At 36.6% G+C, this 20,012-nt stretch overlaps 1 protein-coding gene across 8 annotated transcripts in view; it reads right to left on the reverse strand.

Moving 5' to 3' along the window:
• Window positions 1-20,012, reverse strand: part of homer (protein) — a 444,718-nt gene that overhangs the window by 59,869 nt on the left and 364,837 nt on the right. For all 8 annotated transcript variants that reach the window (XM_081748567.1, XM_081748571.1, XM_081748572.1 and 5 more), the window contains one exon: window positions 16,811-16,992. In XM_081748567.1, the coding sequence (XP_081604693.1) occupies window positions 16,811-16,992 (182 nt within the window). The remainder of the gene's footprint in view (window positions 1-16,810; window positions 16,993-20,012) is intronic.

A 20,012-nucleotide genomic window follows, 5' to 3' on the forward strand; every position in this document is an offset into this window, starting at 1 on the left:
TTTTACGTCCCACGGTTATGCCGGTTAGGCTAAAGGAGACGGTGACGATGAGAAATGAATGAAATGGTGGAATGAAGAAAGTGGGAGGAAACGGGAGAACCCCGAGAAAACCCACGAGCACGGTGTTTGTCCACGAAAAGGAAAGAGAAACAAAAATGTAAAGTTACTCAGCTTTCTGACACGAGAGTAAAAGTTACTATCAGCCATTAGTTCTCGCAAGGCAGGCGTGCAAAGTTAAATAAGCATGCTCACAAATCGAGTTAATGTTCAGGCAGAACTATGCAAATTGCCCCATTTTGATATTAAATCCGGAAAGGATGTAGTCTCATTTTTTCCAGGAAAGAAAAAAGAAGTGGGAACCGAAATATCAAAGTGGATTTGAATTATTAAAGAGATTATGAAAGATCACAATTTGACAAACCGTTCTATCTACGAGGGCCATCCGGAAAGTGGTACCCGTTTGTGCAATAAAGACACAGTAGTACGTATTAACAAATATACACATTTTTATTGGAAAGAGCATACTTTACACTACTTCTCCACATAATCACCAAGCAAATTGAGGCATTTGTCATACCGTGTGACGAATTTTTGTATTCCAGCGTCATAGTCCTCCGCCGCCAGCGTACTGAGATACGTATTCACGCCTCGTTTAAGTTCTTCATCGCTGTCAAATTTTTTTCCCGCCAGAAAGTCTTTAAGCTTCGTAAAGAGATGAAAATCCGAAGGGGCCAAGTCCGGGCTATACGGTGGATGGTCGAAGGTTTCCCACTTGAATTGCTGCAGAAGTTGTTGTGTTTTCGTATCTGCATGGGGCCTGGCATTGTCATGAAGGAGAATGGCGCCTGTAGACGACAGACCTCGCCGTCGATTTTGTATTGCCCGCCGTAATTTCTTTAATGTTTCACAATACGCATTAGCATTAATTGTGTCTCCACGGGCCATAAAATCAATGAGCAGTACACCTCGTCGATCCCAGAATATGGTTGCCATGAGTTTCCTGGTGGACGGAACTGTCTTGAATTTTTTTGGTTTGGTTGATGAATGAGCGTGATGCCACTCCATGGACTGTCGTTTACTCTCAGGTGATGCATAACAAACCCATGTTTCGTCCCCTGTAATGATGCGATTCAGGAAAGAGTCTCCTTCATCGGAATAACGTCCCAGAAACGTCAGTGCTGCAGCCATATGATTGGTTTTGTGCTCATCTGTGAGCATGCGAGGGACCCACCTTGCACAGATTTTTGAATAATGCAGATGGTCTTTGACAATTTCATGAAAAATTGTTCGAGACACATTAGGAAAATGTTCACGGAGTTCATCAATTGTGACGCGCCGATCGTTCCTCACGCATTCGTCTACTGACCTCAGCAGTTCGTCTGTAATGACAGATGGTCTCCCTGAACGCTCCTCGTCGTGTGTACTCCCCCTCACAGGTTGAAGTTGTGACACCAGCGCCGAACAGACGACTCGTCCATCACATTGTCTCTATACACCTCCTTTAATTGGCGATAAATTTCACAAAGTTGAACGTTTCGTGAATTAAGAAATTTAATCACGGCCCTCACTTCACAACTGGCGGGGTTCTCAATTCGTTTAATCATAAACGAGCACAGACACAACACAGGCACTGCTAGCGTCACGCAACCTCGCACAGAGCAGGCAGACGAGCCACTGACGCGGTCTGAACTTGCCCAGCGGCTCCCCGAGTCGTCAGCGCTTCATGCGGCGCAAACGGATACCACTTTCCGGATGGCCCTCGTAGAAACAAATGCTGAATTGACGGGTTTGGCGTGTGTAGGTTATCAATTTATTGACGGTATTCTAGAATAAGCTAGTCGTATATTAACAAAGTGTAAGAAAAATTATGCCGTAACTGAACTTGAATCGTTTATACGATTCAAAATCGTATCGTTTATACGATGTGAAAATGGCATGTCTTGTTTAAGGCGTCAAAAGTGTATATTTGCAGTGATCATAAAAATTGGCACAGTTAAAGTGCATGCGTAATTGGAATGTAAGATTGATGGCATGGGCGCTTGAACTACATGAATATGATTACGAAATTGAATATGTTTATTGAAAATAAAATATTTTGAGAAATTGTTTGTCACGTATGCTACCAACTCCTGAAGAACTTTTGAATGTTAATATCATACAAACTATAAAGTTTGAAGTGTATGATTTGGATCCTGAAACAGCAGCAAAACTTCAGTGGGAGTGTTACACGTATCAAAAAGATCTTATTATTCAGCGTTTACGTAGTAAATCTAATGAAAGTGATGTGTAAAATTAATTTTTTCGAAGTAATTCTAAGAATGGAAAGCAAAATTATATATTAGAGAATGGAATGTTATTGGTTCGTGATTTACATTCTGGACAAACTACCGACGAGTTTAGTGTATCATATTCTAATTGGTTCCCATGATCATTACGATCACTTTGGTTTCTTGAAGCTATTTAACATTATTCCACGTATGTTTTATTGGAAAACCATGAGAAAGAACATTATAATCCAGACTCTGTCCATAAGAGCTGTAGAAAAGTCGGGGATGACAGCAGATCTCTTCAGAACCTGTTAGAGGGTGATCAATTAATGACAGAAATCGAAGGTAACACTTCCTCAACCGGGGCCTTCATTGTGAAATTCAATATTCAAAATGGCGCCCGCGGGCAAGTACCAAATTATATTTGAACTGAAATATCTTTTCACAGAAACAAGTTAGAAACTTCATTTTTGTACCAAATTAAAGATAATTGATAGTAGAAGTAAGAAAACTGGATATATTGTTTACATGTTGCCTCTATATTTAAAAATAACGGTTATTTGGGCCAAAAATTAGTCTTTCTCGTTTCTCTTTTTTCATTTCATGACAAATAACTATGAAGTTATTAAAAATATGGAAACGCAGTCCAAACTAATTAAAGGATAATTATCTTAGCTTTCTATCGTTACCAATATCTTTAGTAGATCTTAAAAAATGACGGAGCTTTTTAAATTTAAGTGGTGCAGGGTGTAGCATTTTTTGGACTGTTCAATAAATTACCGGAAAAACACTCACTACGCACAAAACTTTCAAAGCTATTACTTTTCAACAAATTAAAATAGTCCATTCATTTATCGATAAATTAAAGGTAATAGGTTGCTGTGTCGTAGGAAGTGAAATAATAATGTTATTGTATTTGCCAAATATTATTATTAACATGTTTCTTCATATAATATGTAGCTAATGTAATTATTATATTGTTTTATTTTGCAGACTTTGATGTCATGAGAATTTACTTTAATTTGATGGTAATATCATGTGTGCTTGTGAGAGCTAGTAATATTTAACAAAGGTTTTCTACAGTTTCAAAATTTTTACGAATATATGACTAGCTGTGGTTTAGAGAATATTTACATATTTCTTTTCAGAGCATAATGTAAAATTACTGACACCCAACATGAAACACTCATGTAATTTTTGGAACAATTCAAGAGGCAGTGACAGATGTAGCAGGAGTTGCACCATTTTCAAGCTGTAATTCTCTCAGATACATTTCAAAGACGATAAACTTCGCTTGTGTGCAGAGGTAGCTTTTTAAGACATCTTGAATTTCAATTTTGTTTTTCGAGAAAGCCCAAAATATCTCCATTTGCACCAGTAGGAATGTGGGCGTTAGTAGTATAGGTGAGGCGGTTACCCTTTGCTGTCTTTCCACATTTAGATAGTCACATAAAATCCCTGCGGTGCGTGTTTAAACATTGCTGCAGCTCCTGAAGAATGCATCAAACAGATCAGCAAATCATCTAAACCTTTCACTCGAGTTTTACGAAGTTGGTTCATAACATCAGCAATAAATACTGTATTCATTGATGAATGTCCTTCGAAAACGTACTCAGACGGTCCCAACAACTTTTGCAAAGTAGACAAAGTACACTACTTTATTTGCTTGACGAAACAGTGGAAGTTTTCGTCTGTGAATGGTCTTCGACAACGGAGTTGTTTTGTACAAAAATCGCTCGTTTCAGAATGCCACATAAGTTTCATGGCTACGTGTCAGGTAATTCAGGATTTCTTCTGCATTAGAATCCGGTACAACTTCATGCGACATGAAATGGTACAACTGCATAGGACTGTGAACTTTGTACAGGATTTCCCTGCGCTCCACATAATTCTACCATTCTGTTAACAGAGTTACGAACTTCATCAAGTACCTTACTAAGGGACTCATGGTCTGTTTGTGATATACCAAGAATCTGACTGAAGATTTGGCATGTCGAAAGAACTTCGTGGTAGGACAGTTCCCACTCCGTAATATAGTTGTTTACTGCGCGTCTGACCCATAATTCCTTCCGATGATTTCTTACATCTATTTATAATCTGTTCAAGTATCATATCAGCACTAACTGCTAAATACATTGTTCGTTCTTCTGACTACGAAGTGACCATTCATAGACTGAGTATTTATTTCAGGGTGTTGAGTCTCCAAATTTCTAATTTGTTCAAGATAGGAAATTGATTCGATTGAATGCCATGAATACCGGAAGCAACTGCTGTACAATATACAGATGCAGCGGCCAGTATTCTTCTTGATCAGCTCTTATAAGGTTTTTCTGCAGAAATAAAAGATGTAAAAACTGTTCAAGGCAGTGACACTGCTCTTGAGATTGAGCTGAGTTTCTCTGAAAAGCTCTGCAAAGCTTAGATATTTCATCTGAATTAATGACCAACTCTATGAACTGATAAGAGCACGTTAAGCTTGTTTTTCTTTCATAAAAGTCATAGTGTCAACGAACTGCTGGATGACAGACGTATAATATTCCCCTTCTTCTTCCAGGAAAGCCTTCCCTTTAGCATAAACACATCTGCAATCATAAACATACCTCTCACTGCCCTAACGTAGATAGTTCCCTTTAGAATACTCTCGGTTACTTTGGACCCAAAAATTTTCTATGAAAAGAGACTCCAAACTACTACCAGAAATGTACTTTCCTATGCAGACAAGTAGGTCATGTGGAATGATCCTACCATGAGGACAATGTTTGGAAATGCATTGCTCCTAAGTTGAATTTCGGCAGTAATGTGATATACCCCTTCGTCACATACTACAGGCATTGAAGATTGGTTTAAGTGTATAAGTAGGCTCTGGAAGTTTTTTTTCATTGCTGTGTATACACTATTATATTCCGTTACTGAATACGACAGTACTGGAAGAAAGCCAACTTGTTTCTTGGAAACATCTGAATCCGTTATTATCGCATTCACAGTACTCTGCGTTAGAGTGGATTCTTTAGTTTCTAGCTCGTATGCAGCATGCATTATGTCTTGAGTAAACTCCTTCTGACGCAGATTATCGATGTCCAAATCATAAACTCCGGGAGAAATTGTCAGCGTGTTTGAGTCGATATAGGTTGTACCTTCCTTTCTTATTTCTTCAATTGCTGAGATTGAAGCAAGGATCGAAGATGACTGGAGGTCTTGCTAATACCGACTTCAACAATTTCGGTTTCGATGGGACTTTTGTTGGCACTTCCCGGGAAAACACCATGACTGTATCGTGGCTATCACGGATTCCTGACAGAGAAGCCTCTTCACGGTCGCAATTGTCGATAGCTCCTACAGTGAAACTATCACCCTGAAAGTGGCTTGAAAAAGACAAGGTGGAGGAACAGGTCTTTAGTGTATATTGTGCAAGGTTGCTTCGTGCTTGCATGATATCTTTATAGCCAACTGACACATCTAATTTATTCATAGTTGAGATCAGTTGTCTGATTTTGCATTTCTCATGAATTGAATGTGCCACCATCAAATGCATGCGAGTTGCTTTCCTACTACGATATATATTATAGAATAAAGTCTGGAAGATTGACTTCAATAGATTCTGAAAATTTAGATTTTGTTGGTCGGAAAATTCTTCAAGATCATTTTCACTGTATTCGTCAGTGGTATGTAGATCTTCGCTTGTGTCCCAGATATGATGTTCAGCTTGACCACTTGTAGCACTTCTGCTATGAAATCCAGAAGAGGTTGATTAATTCTAGTTGTTGGCCACGACTTATGAAGTTGCTGACTGTCCCCAAATTCTCCTTCAATACCGAAATCTGTGTGAAGGAGAGCCGTTCGTACTTCTTTCGCTGCACTCGTAAGTATGTTAATCGATCTCAGTTTGTCAGCTACTTCTTCGGCACTAAATAATGAGTTGAAACCTAAAATCGGTTTATTTATTTTCGAAGGCTTCGAAAACCTTATTTTTTCTCCAAAGTTTAACTCCGTTGTTATTAAAAGTCAGTTCACTGTTTTCATTAATAAAGTCTCGAATTTCCGACAATGTCAATCCACACCCTCATCTAATAGTTTCTCGATAATTGGCATCACTTTATTAAGCACTGCACTTTTATTAGTTTTCTTAGACTCGGTAGTTGTGCTATCTGATTTCTGAGAATATTTATTGAACTTCAGAAGATAGTACTCAAGACAGGCCTTATGATAATAGAGATCTGCACCGAAAACAGGTAATTCATCCTCCAAGTCACAAGTTCTCGTAAATCCGTCATCTTTAAAGAACATGGTTGCGGATAAAAATGTAGTTGCACTATTTGATTCACATATTCTGTACTTTTGTTTAATTCCGTTGTGTTTCTTTTCCCACATACTACACATAAAACATTTCATAGAACACTGATCCAGCTTCTCAGTGTCACTACGTTCTCTTTTATTTTTCTTCCGTAACAACACATTTTTGTTTGAATATAACATATAGAATGCGTCCTTACAATGATACACAAATTCTTCACCTCGCTGAAGATCCTTAAGTCTATTCAGAACACCATCCTTGCGAATTTCAGCCGCAGCTATAACATCTTCTCTCCCTCGGAAAGACGACATTGTTTTACCTGAAGATTTGTCACGATTCTGGCAAATGATGCCGGCATTTACGTCTAATACGGATGCAGAGGAAGAGGTATCTCGGGATAGGGAGATGCCAAACAGGTTTTCTATAGTCATCGTCTAGGATATTGGTGCCAACTATGGATTGTTATTATTCCACTGTCCACATTAGAGTCTGCAACATTAGCTACACATTATATGAACAAACATGTTAATAATAATATTTGACAAATGCAATAACATTATTATTTCATTTCCTACGACACATCAACCTATTACCTTTAAGTTATCGATAAAATGAATGGACTATTTTAATTTGTTGAAAAGTAATAGCTTTGAAAGTTTTGCGCGGTGTGAGTGTTTTTCCGGTAATTTATTAAACAGTCCAAAAAACGCTACACCCTGCGCTACTTAAATTTAAATAGCTCCGTCATTTTTTAAGATCTACTAAAGATATTGGTAACGATACAAATCTAAGATTATGGTCCTTTAATTAGTTTGGACTGCGTTTTCATATTTTTAATAACTTCATAATTATTTGTCATGAAATGAAAAAAGAGAAAAACTAATTTTTGGCCCAAATAACCGTTATTTTTAAATATGGAGGCAACATGTAAACAATATATCCAGTTTTCTTACTTCTAATATCAATTATCTTTAATTTGGTACAAAAATGAAGTTTCTAACTTGTTTCTGTGAGAAGATATTTCAGTTCAAATATAATTTGGTACTTGCGCGCGGGCGCCATTTTGAATATTGAATTTCACAATGAAGGCCCTGATTAAGGAAGTGTTACCTTCGATTTCTGTCATTAATTGATCACCCTCTAACAGGTTCTGAAGAGATCTGCTGTCATCCCCGACTTTTCTACAGCTCTTATGGACAGAGCCTAGACTATTAAGTCTTACATGTGAACGAAAGCAGGTAACAAAACCTGTTTAGTGCTTACTGCGATATATTCCAGCTAGAGGAATACGATACATGGTATCGGCCGATCTTAGGAGTCCGTTGCCACAAGGGAAACATACATATTTATTTATTGTATTTACTCGATACTCGTAAATATGAAGTCGTATTTACTTACTGTGCGTAATATGAAGTCTCGGTATTTAGTGGTTTACCATTTACGAATAGCAAGAACTGCTACAGTTGTATACTCTTTAACTCAGTTCAAGATTTTATATATGAGTATTATCATGAACATCTAAGTAGATAATGGTCCTCAGTTCAAAGGGAAATAAATCGTGAAAGCTTATAACATTAAGATTCACTATACGATGTCTTACCACGCATCTAGTGTTATTGAACACTTCCATTGAGATTTGAGAATAATTTTGCGTGTATTGTTAATGTTGTGATTCTCATTACTCATGGCCTGAATATGTAGTGCAAGCATGTTTGTTGCTAAATTATACTATCAGTGCTAGTTTAGGAATTGTGCCAGTACAATTACATCTCAATATAAAACGAGAGGAATTCATGTTAATACATTTTGGTGTTACACTTAAAGAAAAGAAATAATAAAGATGAAGGTATCAATCGGAATAGTTAATTATGGCGGATCTGAAAAATTAAGTGTCCTTGAAAAAAAAAAAAAAAATGAAAAGCTAAACACATCTCCGAGTTCACGGCGAGTTTTGTGTGAAGGTGATTTAACGTTCCTTGTCAGTGTAACCTTAGTAGTTTTTGGATAAAAGAAGAGCTACATTATGTAAAGCATATTGTGGTTTGTATGTTTGTTGGAAAAGGAGTAATGATAATGTGTTTGAAATAGTGGATCCATCGAACAGAAAGTGTGTAGGATTTCGGAATACGTCAAGAACGAAGTTACGGCAACCAACACAAACCAATCGTACAAAAAGCTTAGAGTTATTGAAGAAACATGTCGAGGAAGTTCATTTTTTATATGTTATTGAACGAGCTGAGAAGGAAGCTGTCAAATGATGTAAAAGGAAGAAGAGAGAGTGGGTAGTCACTTGCATAGTATGAATAGAAAGAATTATACGAAAATGAAAACTCGATCACGTTTCATTGACGATACTGTTACTGGTATATACGAAAGGATTATATCGATGGAAAAAAAAAGTTGTTTACTTTGTTAGAAAGGTTTTATAGTTAGAGAACATTAACATTTCTGGAAGAAGAATTCAAAGGCGATTGAATTTAGGTTCGATCATGTGTGCATGAGTAGTCCCTTGCTAGAGTTTGGTGTATGTAGGGTTATTCTAAGTTTTACCAGAAACACTAATTTAGAGTATTCTTTTGTTCCGAGAAGTTTATTAGAGATATATTTAAGATTAAGTCTCGAACACGTTTTTCTGGCTGCAATTAAAAGATGTGCTAAACTTCTTTTTTCTTTTTCTTCGTCTTTGGAGTTTCACAGGTCACCATTTGTTTTTATACCTCTTTTAGCGTATTCGTGTGGTCGAAATTTCTTCGGGGAAGGTTTCTATGGATTTTAATGGGGTTGTATTGTTTATGTATTTTATATTTCACATACTTAATCAATATACTGGTGTATATATATATATAGATCATTGTTATGTTACTATGTTTCTTTATCATTGTCTATTTTGTTACTGTATATATATTATGCTTGGGAGATATGATAAAGTAATTCATTCATGGCAACTTGTACTTATTGTAGATTGAAAAGAAAATGGAAAGTTATCAGTGTAATGCTAGTTTACCTTTCCTTATAAATTAGGCCTTTTTCCATATTCTAAAAGTAAATTTAATTCATATTTACAACGTACTAATTTATAAACAACATGTAGTCAATCATCATTTTTATACATAAACGAGGTTCAACAGAAATTACACTGTAGTTTGTATACACATTTGTACTTTCCACAAATAAATGTAAATGTTGAACATAATGTGATTTGTCAAATTAATTAGCATTAAACTGGAGGCATGTGCAACTCGTCTTTCTCATCACCTCTCACTCCGCAATGACTGAAAGCTGTCTTTTACATTAATTTTTTTTAAATGTATGAGGAATATTTTTACGAGGGTTGTTCGAATGTGGTTATAAATAAGATGTGCATACTAATAATTTCCTCAGTCAATTTTTCAGAACTTCATTGGACTGAGATTATGAGATGCAACATCTTATTTTGATTGCAGTTCCTTAAGGCTGTACAATATTTTATAATGCAATCATATTACAAGTCAGTCAGGCTAATAGGTTCATTATGCGAATAGGTAAGTAATTTCAGCGCTAGCTTAAATTTTGACATGCTTCTCAAGTAAGACGACATAATTAAGTATTCTTATTTTCCACCATGGGATATCAGTCTTGCACATATGAGAAGAGTGGAACAGAGCAGAAGAAAGAAAAGTGTACCAATGTTCACTCAATGGGAAAAGATTGAATGAAGAGGATAAAGCTGTACCTCACGATGTTTTATGGATCGTTTTATTTTATGTTTTGTGGAACATTACTTTTATTTTACTGAAATTGGTTCATTGGGATAACTTGCTGTATATTGGAATAATTTTTGTGCAGTGAACGATTTTTTTCAATTTTCTTTATTGGTATGGGCAATAGTGTATTGTTCTCAATTATCTCTAAGACTGTATGAACGTTCAGGTTCAGTAGATCCTCCACTGGTCGCTGCTAGATGCTTGAATAGTAATAGCCAATGGTGTTACACTTGCAGATGATGCGTGCATAAAAACTACAGCAACAAGCTCGCGCGGAAAGTAGAGAGCTGCCATTGTGCAACCAGTTAACGATGTAGAAACAACGTGGGTTTGCGTGTCGACATTTTGCATGCATATAGTTGTATTTATTTAAGGTACTTTTTGTAAAAATCTTTCTGAAATACGTATGCGCATTGTAGTATGGAATTTTATTAAATTCAATTTATTCTGTGAACATTTGTGTCTGATAAGATTTCGAACATATGAATGTTCCCATGAGAATATGCATATGTAGGTCTATCTTCTCATTACTTAGCATTTTTACAATGATGCTCGATTGACGATAGGATACTACGTTTAAAACATGAAGGAGATGTGTCTATTGGAGCCGATTTATGGAGAAAATGTCGCAACTCACTTCTATATTGGTACAGAAGAACGAAAGATTTTTATTTATATGAATTATATATGCCTGAATATTTATTAATATCATAATTTGAACTCTGATCTCTTGCTTCAACGTTTGTAAGAAGTATTTCATATGCTGAAATTGTTTGAAACTATGTACATATATTACAAAATTGAAGGAATACTTATAAATAACTTGATACGAATTATGTTGTTCATGGTTTGGTCTCCGACTTTAAAATATATATATCTACACTCGTATCTTGAAACGTCCTTTAAAACTAATAGATCGAAAACGCTAAAATTTTGCAGGGTCATTAAGGATATTGTTTGATATGCTCTGCAATATCACCAACTTAATATTGTTGCTAACTCAACATAAATTTGTATTTTATTTTAAATGGCACTACGTCGGATTATTATATATTTCAAATCTGCATATTGAACGAAAACTTACAGTACCACTACATTAATCACCGTTACAAACTAAGAGCGCTACAGTATGAAACATGCAAACTTTGGAGGCTCCTTGTACAGTAATAAAGAAAATGGGATAAACGAGTAAACGCACATCAGAAGTACCTTAGTGTCGAATACTATATATAGCCATAATATGATATATTTCCAATAAATAGGAAGTAAGTCAAGAGGGATGTAAATTCATACAAAACGCAGCTGTTGTTTGCTAACGCCATTCGCCGGTGGCATGTTGTACGTGCACGAACAATTACTTATAACAATGTTGTACGTGCACGAACAATTACGTGCACAAACAATTACGAACTCTACTTCTGTGAATAGAACAGCTGCAGTAGAAGGCTGTCTTTTGGAGTGTTCGGTTGTGGGTTAATGTGTAAACAGAGAGTACATCGGTATCATGAGACGAATTAATTCCATGAATGTTGTCAAACTATTATAGGTAAAGTTGTGCGTGCTGAATATGGAAATGTAATCGGAGTCGAGGACATGAAATTCGCGATACAATGGGGATGACACAGAAATGCATTAAGATATACTGGATAGGTATACTGATTTTGAAGGACAGGCAGAGCCTGTACCTGAAGTTGGCCTGTCCAGCATTGCAAGACTCGTCACCAGAGCAACAGGAATCTTCAAGTGAAAGTGAGTACGAACCATCTCCACCCAAAATGTCAAAGGCCAAACAATTATAACATACTGGAAAACATTTATGAAGACTACTACAATCGTGGCTTCAAGTCCTATAGTAAATTTATAAGGCTCTATAAGTGCATTCGAGGTAAATCAAATTGCAAGATAATATTAGATTATATGACTAGCAAAAGGAAAGATCGAGCTCACTTCAAGAGAAATAGGCTGTCACAATTTGATAGCGCAAGAGCGTATGGATCTGCTGTTCACTATTAGCATCTGCAAATGTGGGCACTAGAAGCGTCTAAAGAGGTTCGCCTAGGCAATTTCACAGCTTCTATTATTTTTATCAACAAACTTAAGCCTGAATATGACATTTCTTCCACGCACATTACTACGTTCGTCACACGTAAGGACATACAAGAAAATCGTAGTGTTCGTCAGAAGGCACAAGGGTTTGTGGAGGAAGTAAACAAATATGTAACAGATCAGAGTATGGACAAAGAAAATGTTTGGAACAGTGACCAAAGTCAATTTACTTATGAAGTATCTTCATTGTCAAGACTATCTCATAGAGGCGAGAAAACTACAGCTGGTGCGTTGCAGTCTGTGCATAGCTATACAATTGATGTGGCGTTATCAATAAATAGCGAATTAGCTAACAAGCTCTATATCTGTCTTCAAGACTCTCAAGACATTTTTCGCCCAAATGTTTCAAAGAGATTTGAAGCAACAACGTCCACGAAACATTCATGTGAAGGCAAGCAAAAGCAGGAAAATGACGAAAGAGCATCCGAAAAGTTTTCTAACTACCGTCCTTGGTGAACATCTAAAGTGACGATGAGAAAAACCTACTGCTGTGTGATTCCTGGTCAGGCCATAAAGATCATACTCTATTAGATGAAAGTTTTTCAAACAAGGATGTTACGCTCAAGATATTGCAACCAAAGACACCAAAATTTTGCCAACCTCTTGATGTGTACTTCTTTACGCAATATAAGTTTACGTGAGAAGAATCGCTGATTTTGTAATACTACAATGTAAGAGACCACAAGTTACATGATCGTAATTTCATCATCCAACATCACTCTGTGCTATATAATCAACTTTCTCATCGAAATACAAGCCTACGTTACAATATGCTTGGCAAAAGGAAGGTTATGATCTTGATATACCAATATCATCGCTTGAAAGTGTAATTAGTGTGGCGTTTGATATTGGAGTGCTTGAATGCAGAAGTGTTATTGAATGTGAAAAAGTGTCTTTAGTCAGATGTGCATTTTGTTCTGTTCCACTTTGCTCTTTGAGAACTGAATAGTGAGGCAACACTATTAGGTCAGTGGAAAAGGTTTGTTGTTCAAATAGTGTAATTATTTTAAGCAGAGGGAAATATAGTAATCAGTCACGACATTACAATATGTGTGTTTTTGGTCCTATTATATCGGTATTTTGCTTTTTCGCATTAACAAAGTTCCTCTCTTAGATATTGGATAGGTGATCGTTCGAATGTCTCTCGTAGTAAAACGCACAGTTTTGCATGCGAGTGGCTCATACCCTTGCTTCTGGGATGAGAGATTTATATTCTAAACACTTTTTCGTACGGTTCTTAGCGTTCGAGGTCAGGCACATTTCTTGTTAGATAAGTATCGTATCCAAACACAGAGATAGTTTTTAACAGGCATAAAGATCACAATGCTGTTTAAAGCAACCTTATATCTCAAACTGCTCCGGCAACTGATATCCAAATAGGAACACAGATGTTTAGGATTAGACTTACGTTATTTGGCCACTTATCATACTTCTTTGAAATTGAGAAATGAAATAAAATCTTTCAGTTTAACGACCACCGATTATACCTTCTAGACTAAGAGAGACGGATGAGTAAGGCAAGTGAATGATGATACAAGAATCTGAGGAGTAAGAATGTGGGAGGGAACGGGAGTATCCCGAGAAAGCCCAAGGACACAATGTTGTCTTTGAAACTGAGGATCAAGAGAGGTACAGTCACGAACATTAATAAATGGAGGTTGGAGCCATAAAAAGTAATGGCTTCAGCCTCCATTTATTAATGTTCGTGACTGTACAAGCTTTAAGTTTGACTATAGTAGTCCAGTCATAGTCTACGAGGGTGAGATGCAGAAAATGGGGAAGCAACAGAGAGTTTTTTCTTGCATGGGAAATACTGTTTTCTACACTGTAAGAATTTATTTTGATTTCCAGAAACACTGAAAGAAAAAAAGTAAAATAAACGAAAAAAATCAGTACAAGAACGTTTATATAACTGATTTCCAGAAATGTTGAAAGAACAAGAAAAATCAGTAAAATAATTTTTAAAAAATCAGTAGAAAAACGTTTATATAACTATCTTCAAAAACTCCGATTTCTATGCAGTATCGTTCCACAGAGAATTTGCATTTGTTTGTGTCTGTAAACCATGAGCTTCCTCGTGGTTACATAGTTAGCATACATACCTTTGGCGCGGAATGGGAGCTCATAAGCTGTAAGTCCACGTCTCACATAGCCTCGGTGTTGAAAAGAACGCTAAACTCAAATCAAAGAAAACCAAAAATCTGTAGATCCTTAGGGTGATGAACAAGATGTATTAGTTGCAAGTTTTTTCCTCCTAGGACGTATATGTTCATCATTTCATAATTCATCTCCTCTTCATAATTACATACAAAATATCTCCTTCTGTCTAGATGGTGAAATGTAAAGATGAAGGATAAAATAAAGGAAAACATATTATAATCCGTTTCGATTTATTTCGTAAAATGCAAAGACACAAAAATAATTAGTAATGAGTTCCTCGATCGCAGAAAAAAATCGCCTTTCATTGCTTTTATGAAATTTTTATTACGTACAAATACACATTGCATTTCTTAACGTTCAACAGATTTGCTCCATTTACAGGGTGTCCGGGCTATTGGTATGCAAAAACAACACACTGCGACAATACTTTCAGGCAAATGTTCATTCGAAAGGAAATATTTTCAAGTTTTTATGACCAGGTTGGCAACACTACAACCACCACGGTGCACTTTACATGCCGAAACATCTTTCATTGTTGGTATCGGAGCCTTTTTCCTTGCTTTGGTATTCATGATGTAAACCACACAACGGAAAAGTTCAGTATCTGTGTTTTGGTTAGCAGAATTTAAATCCATTACACATGTTCAGGGAAGAAAATATTCAAAGGATCTTGCGAGACAGTAAACTTCTGGTTTCTCTTACAGTTCTATCCCACTCGTAAATGGTTTTGTGTGGGAAGTTACACATCCCTTTCCACCCTTACATGCCGCTGAACACATGTAACGGATTTAAATTATGTTAGCCAAAGCACACACACTGTACTTTCCGCTATGGAGTCCACATCATGTATAGAACAAGGAAACAAGCTATGATAAATTTTGTAAGAGTATGGTGAATGGAGGCATGTTTGAAATGGGGGCTGGCCATCGACATGTTAGTGTAAAAGACTAACTTTACTCACTTATTTTGTGGGTGCAGGTAAATAGCAACGTTGCATTTTCATTCAACATTGGGCACATAAAGAGTGTACAGTCCAAACGGCTCGTCCGATTTAAAAAAAAAAAAAAAAATCCTTCATTTTAGATTGAAAACATCATACTTGGAGACAGGGTAACTCTCTTATTATCAGTTACAACAAAATGTAAGAGGAAAAACCATGTCAGGGGACTTTTGAGACAGCCTGTATATAAATTGTATTTTCTTTAATAAAAATATAAACAATATATTGTGAAAAAAATACAAATATTAGAGTTCCACTATCTAGAAAGTCTTCGAATCTGGTCTTATGTGTCAATCATAGATGGCACAATCATAAACTTTTGGGTACAACTGACTAATTTAACTTAAAGCCAAACAAATACGGGGCAAAAATGTTCATTTATGAAGCTTTTAGTGTTCCTTGCAGTCGTGTTTGGAATTTCTGTTCAACTGTAAAAATAGGTTTATATATGTTGTCAAGTACAAGAAATGTTCGTTCTTCCCACGAAAACAAATATGGCTAACGGAAATGATACAGTGTCTGTGAAAAATTACAATATTCTGCCTCCTGGCTCAGAAAACTCGATGGAGTAACTCACAATTCACTAGAGTTTTGGATCCTTTTCTCATGACATCGAGTCTAAATGACATTTCCGAAAACCGGAACATATTTAAATCGAATTTGTGAGTCGTGCTCTCCTCCTTGCACCCTTTATCCCATCTAGTAGAAACGTTTGGCATAATCGTTAGTCTAACCTGGAATTGTTTTCTCGAACCTGGAAACGGAAGTCATCTAATTTTACATTACCCTCAGTATAATTATAGTTACCAAAATAACGGAAGTCAGTGACTGTTGCAGACAACATAGTTTTCATTCGCTGATTTTCTTCTTTGTATGACTGTAGCTGCCTTTTCCACTCTTCTACGTTTGCCGTGCTTTCCTGTAGTAGTATTGGGTACACGTTTTCTACCAACTGCACCACCCCTATTCATCCTTTTTGACAATCGGAGAGATCTCCCATTATATAGCCGATGTTTATAGCTTTTCCACACATGAATCCCTACTACATTGCACCTTGTATATTAGTTCCTATGATCTAGCACACATTAACGTAAGATAGTTTCAGTGCACAAATGTTCAGTGTTACTAACTCACAAAGTGTGCAGTACATGCATTATGTATTGCAGTACATGGTTTTCCGTTATTTTGGTAACTATCTACACAATCCATTTATGTTTAGTGTAATTTTCAGTAGTTCTCTTACCTTTAGCTGCTTCCAGTTCAATATATTTCGTTTTCATTCGCTGATTTTCTTCTTTGTATGACTGTAGCTGCCTTTTCCACTCTTCTACGTTTGCCGTGCTTTCCTGTAAAGCACTTGTAAGTCGCACATTGTTATTTTTCAGAGTTGCTAATTCTACTTCCCACTTCTTCGCATTAGCTGAACTGAAACACAACATATTTCCCGTTACTTGTTTATATATATTACAGTACAGTATAATTAAAATATTCATTCGTCTTCTCTATTTTATATTGAAAATACTTTTGTTTTTTACACTTGTGAAATACAATCCATTTCTTTGGGTAAGTTGATAATTCGGGTAAGGATGAAAAGAATTACTGTTCTAATTTCTGTGGAGTTAAAATAATTGCAAAATACAAGATAAAGATGGATTAATGACTGTTTAAAATAAATACACTGAAAGTACTAAATGAGTATTCTATATCAGAAAAACCCAAAATTATTTATCTAAACGCATCAACGATCACCAATATTCACTGTACTATTCAGCTTCCCTATTTACCCATAGCCGAACACACGAACCACAATACCGCCTATGACCAAACTTTTCTTGAGTGTCTAGAAAATTCATCAAAACTCACCTTTTCCCTCGGAAAAGACTGTACTACTGAGTGAAGATGGTGCGTATGTTACAGTCGTCTATTTGTGAAGAGGAGATCGATAGCAGTAGTTTTTTTGTGGGGGAAAAGGCCAAAACCTGAGTGAAATTTACAGAGAAATGGTGGGCGCGTGTAGGGAAGCCTGTATGGACCGTAGAAACATCGCGAAATGATACAACTTCTTTGTAGAAAGCCCTATAAACTTTGTGGACTTGTTACGTAGAGCATCCAGTAAAACAGCATTAAATGAACAGAATGTCGCTGGCATTGAAGTGGCAAATCGTAATCATTGGCGAATCCATCTTCGAACATTGTTGAATAGGTTCAGCATTTCACGCAGTACAGTATATGGTGTGGCGCATGCAAGCTGAAATTCTGAGAAGTAAGAGGTCGGTGGGCCAGAAAAAACTTTACAGACGTCCATAAGGGTCAGAAAATGACATGCCTTGACACCTGGGACAGTACACTGAGAAAAGGCATGTTTTCTTGGAAGCATCGTTACAGGTCATCAATTCCGGGTTACCCAAGTACACGTCTGAAACAAAGTGGCCATTCATGTAATACAATGTTACCACCAGGTAGTGTGTGTGTGCGTCTGTGTGTGCAAAGCGGTGGGCGTAAGCACACACTCAAGTTCAGTCGCTGAGTGACAGTATTTGGGAATGAAATTGACGAACTACAAACTACATGCTAGGTCAAAGTAGCAGTTCTTCGATGCAAAAATGAACGGGAATGTCATGAACAGCTATAAGAAGCAATAGGGGCACGTGCCCTGTCATATCAGTGCCTAGTTGGGTGAAGGTCTTCAACTGGACAGTATCCACTGCCGGTCTGCATCGCAGCAGACGCCCTGGGCCCGAAACAAAAATGTATAGGTCATGGTCACCGAGCAGTACTTAAGTGAGTACATGCGATGGACAATGGTGAATTTATCCAAACATGAATTCTTGTGTCAACCGTAAACCTCATTGTCAAGATAGATATACACCTGCTGAACATTTCTGTAGATCCCAATTTATGAGAGTTAAGCGGGTGCTAAATTACTTAACTGAGGCACAGTAGTAGACACGCTACGAAACATGTCGCATTAATCTGATCAGATTTCAGCAAGAAGGACACACCATACTGAATTGCATCCTTCTTGTCGACAAAACATGGGCAAGTACGTATGAACTAGAACTCAAGCAAGTGTCAGGAAGGTGTCATCCTGAGCCACAAACAATAGGGAGGACATATGAACAGCAATTCGGTAAGATGTGGCACACATTTCCGTCACTTGAAGTGGACTGATATTCACCACCTTCTTCATCGTTTGCAACGAACAGTAGTATTCTGGCTGACTATTCTGAAGATTCTTAAAGACTGTGTACTAGTACTTGATGTCCTTGCCATACTAGTGTGGTGATATCACATGTCATGTCACTCATGTGTTTGTGCCTTGTATACTTCTGGTCATAGAAACCTAGACGAAAAAAAACTTAGATCTTATGTCCCTCAGATCTGTGTTTACAGGAAAATCTATTTTCCCTCCATTCTGCTACAGAGTAACATCACCAATTAAAGCAGAGATATTGACTATTTGCCGTTGCAGTCAAGTACATATGTAATTGCCATATACGAAAAGGTCCTAAAATATGATTAAAAAAAAAAAAAAAAAAAAAAAGACAAATGAAATCAAAATCTGGTTTCCTGGATGATAAAGGATTCATGCTTCCACGGAGTGTAGACAGGCCCGTACACACGTCCCGGTGCGCCCTTCTAAACATCACATTATAAATAAAGGTACAAGTTTTTTTTATATACAAGTTTTTACAGTTGTCATTGGGAAAGAACCCACAAGTTTTATATATATAAAGTTTTTACAGTTGTTATTGGTAAAGAACCCGTGATAAATACAGTGCGCTCTTGCGAAAGCACATCAAAGATAAACGGTTTTATTTATTCTTCTGTATAGCACAGTTCTGTAGAATAAATACATGCTATTTCTGTTGATAAAGAACCCATGAAGGGGACAAGTGCGCCCTGCGAAACATCACTTATAGATAAGTAGCTTTTGTTGTTCTGTATACCAGTTCTGCATAGTAAATTCATATAATAACTGTTGGTAAAAACCCTGTGAAGGGTACAGTGCGCCCTTATAAATGGGGGCCTGCGAAATATCACATTATAAATATTAAAAGAAAAAAAAAATCTTCTGTCTACCAGTATTGTATTCAACATTAATACAATTGCTATTGGCAGAGATCAGGTAAAGAGTATAATCACTTTTCAAAACCAGCTATAACTGTAAAAGCAACTGTAACTCAAGAACAAAACGTCTGATCGAAGTCGGGTAAAACAGAATATTTGTTGTTTTTAGTCGTAGATTCTATTAGCGTACAATTGGATATCGTGCAGTGGCAGTGCAAGGGTGACTCCCAAAGAAACTGAAGTATTCCTTTCAGTATTTTATCAAACATTGAATGAGGGAAATGAATAACAATCAAGTACAAAATTTCAAGAATCAAAAATAATACTATATCGTTCAAGTTAGAAGAACACTTAGAATTCGAAAGAGAGAGAGC

The sequence above is a fragment of the Thermobia domestica genome, chromosome 2 (assembly GCF_964235325.1).
Source record: "Thermobia domestica chromosome 2, izTheDome1.hap1.1, whole genome shotgun sequence".
Taxonomy (NCBI): Eukaryota; Metazoa; Arthropoda; class Insecta; order Zygentoma; family Lepismatidae; genus Thermobia; species Thermobia domestica.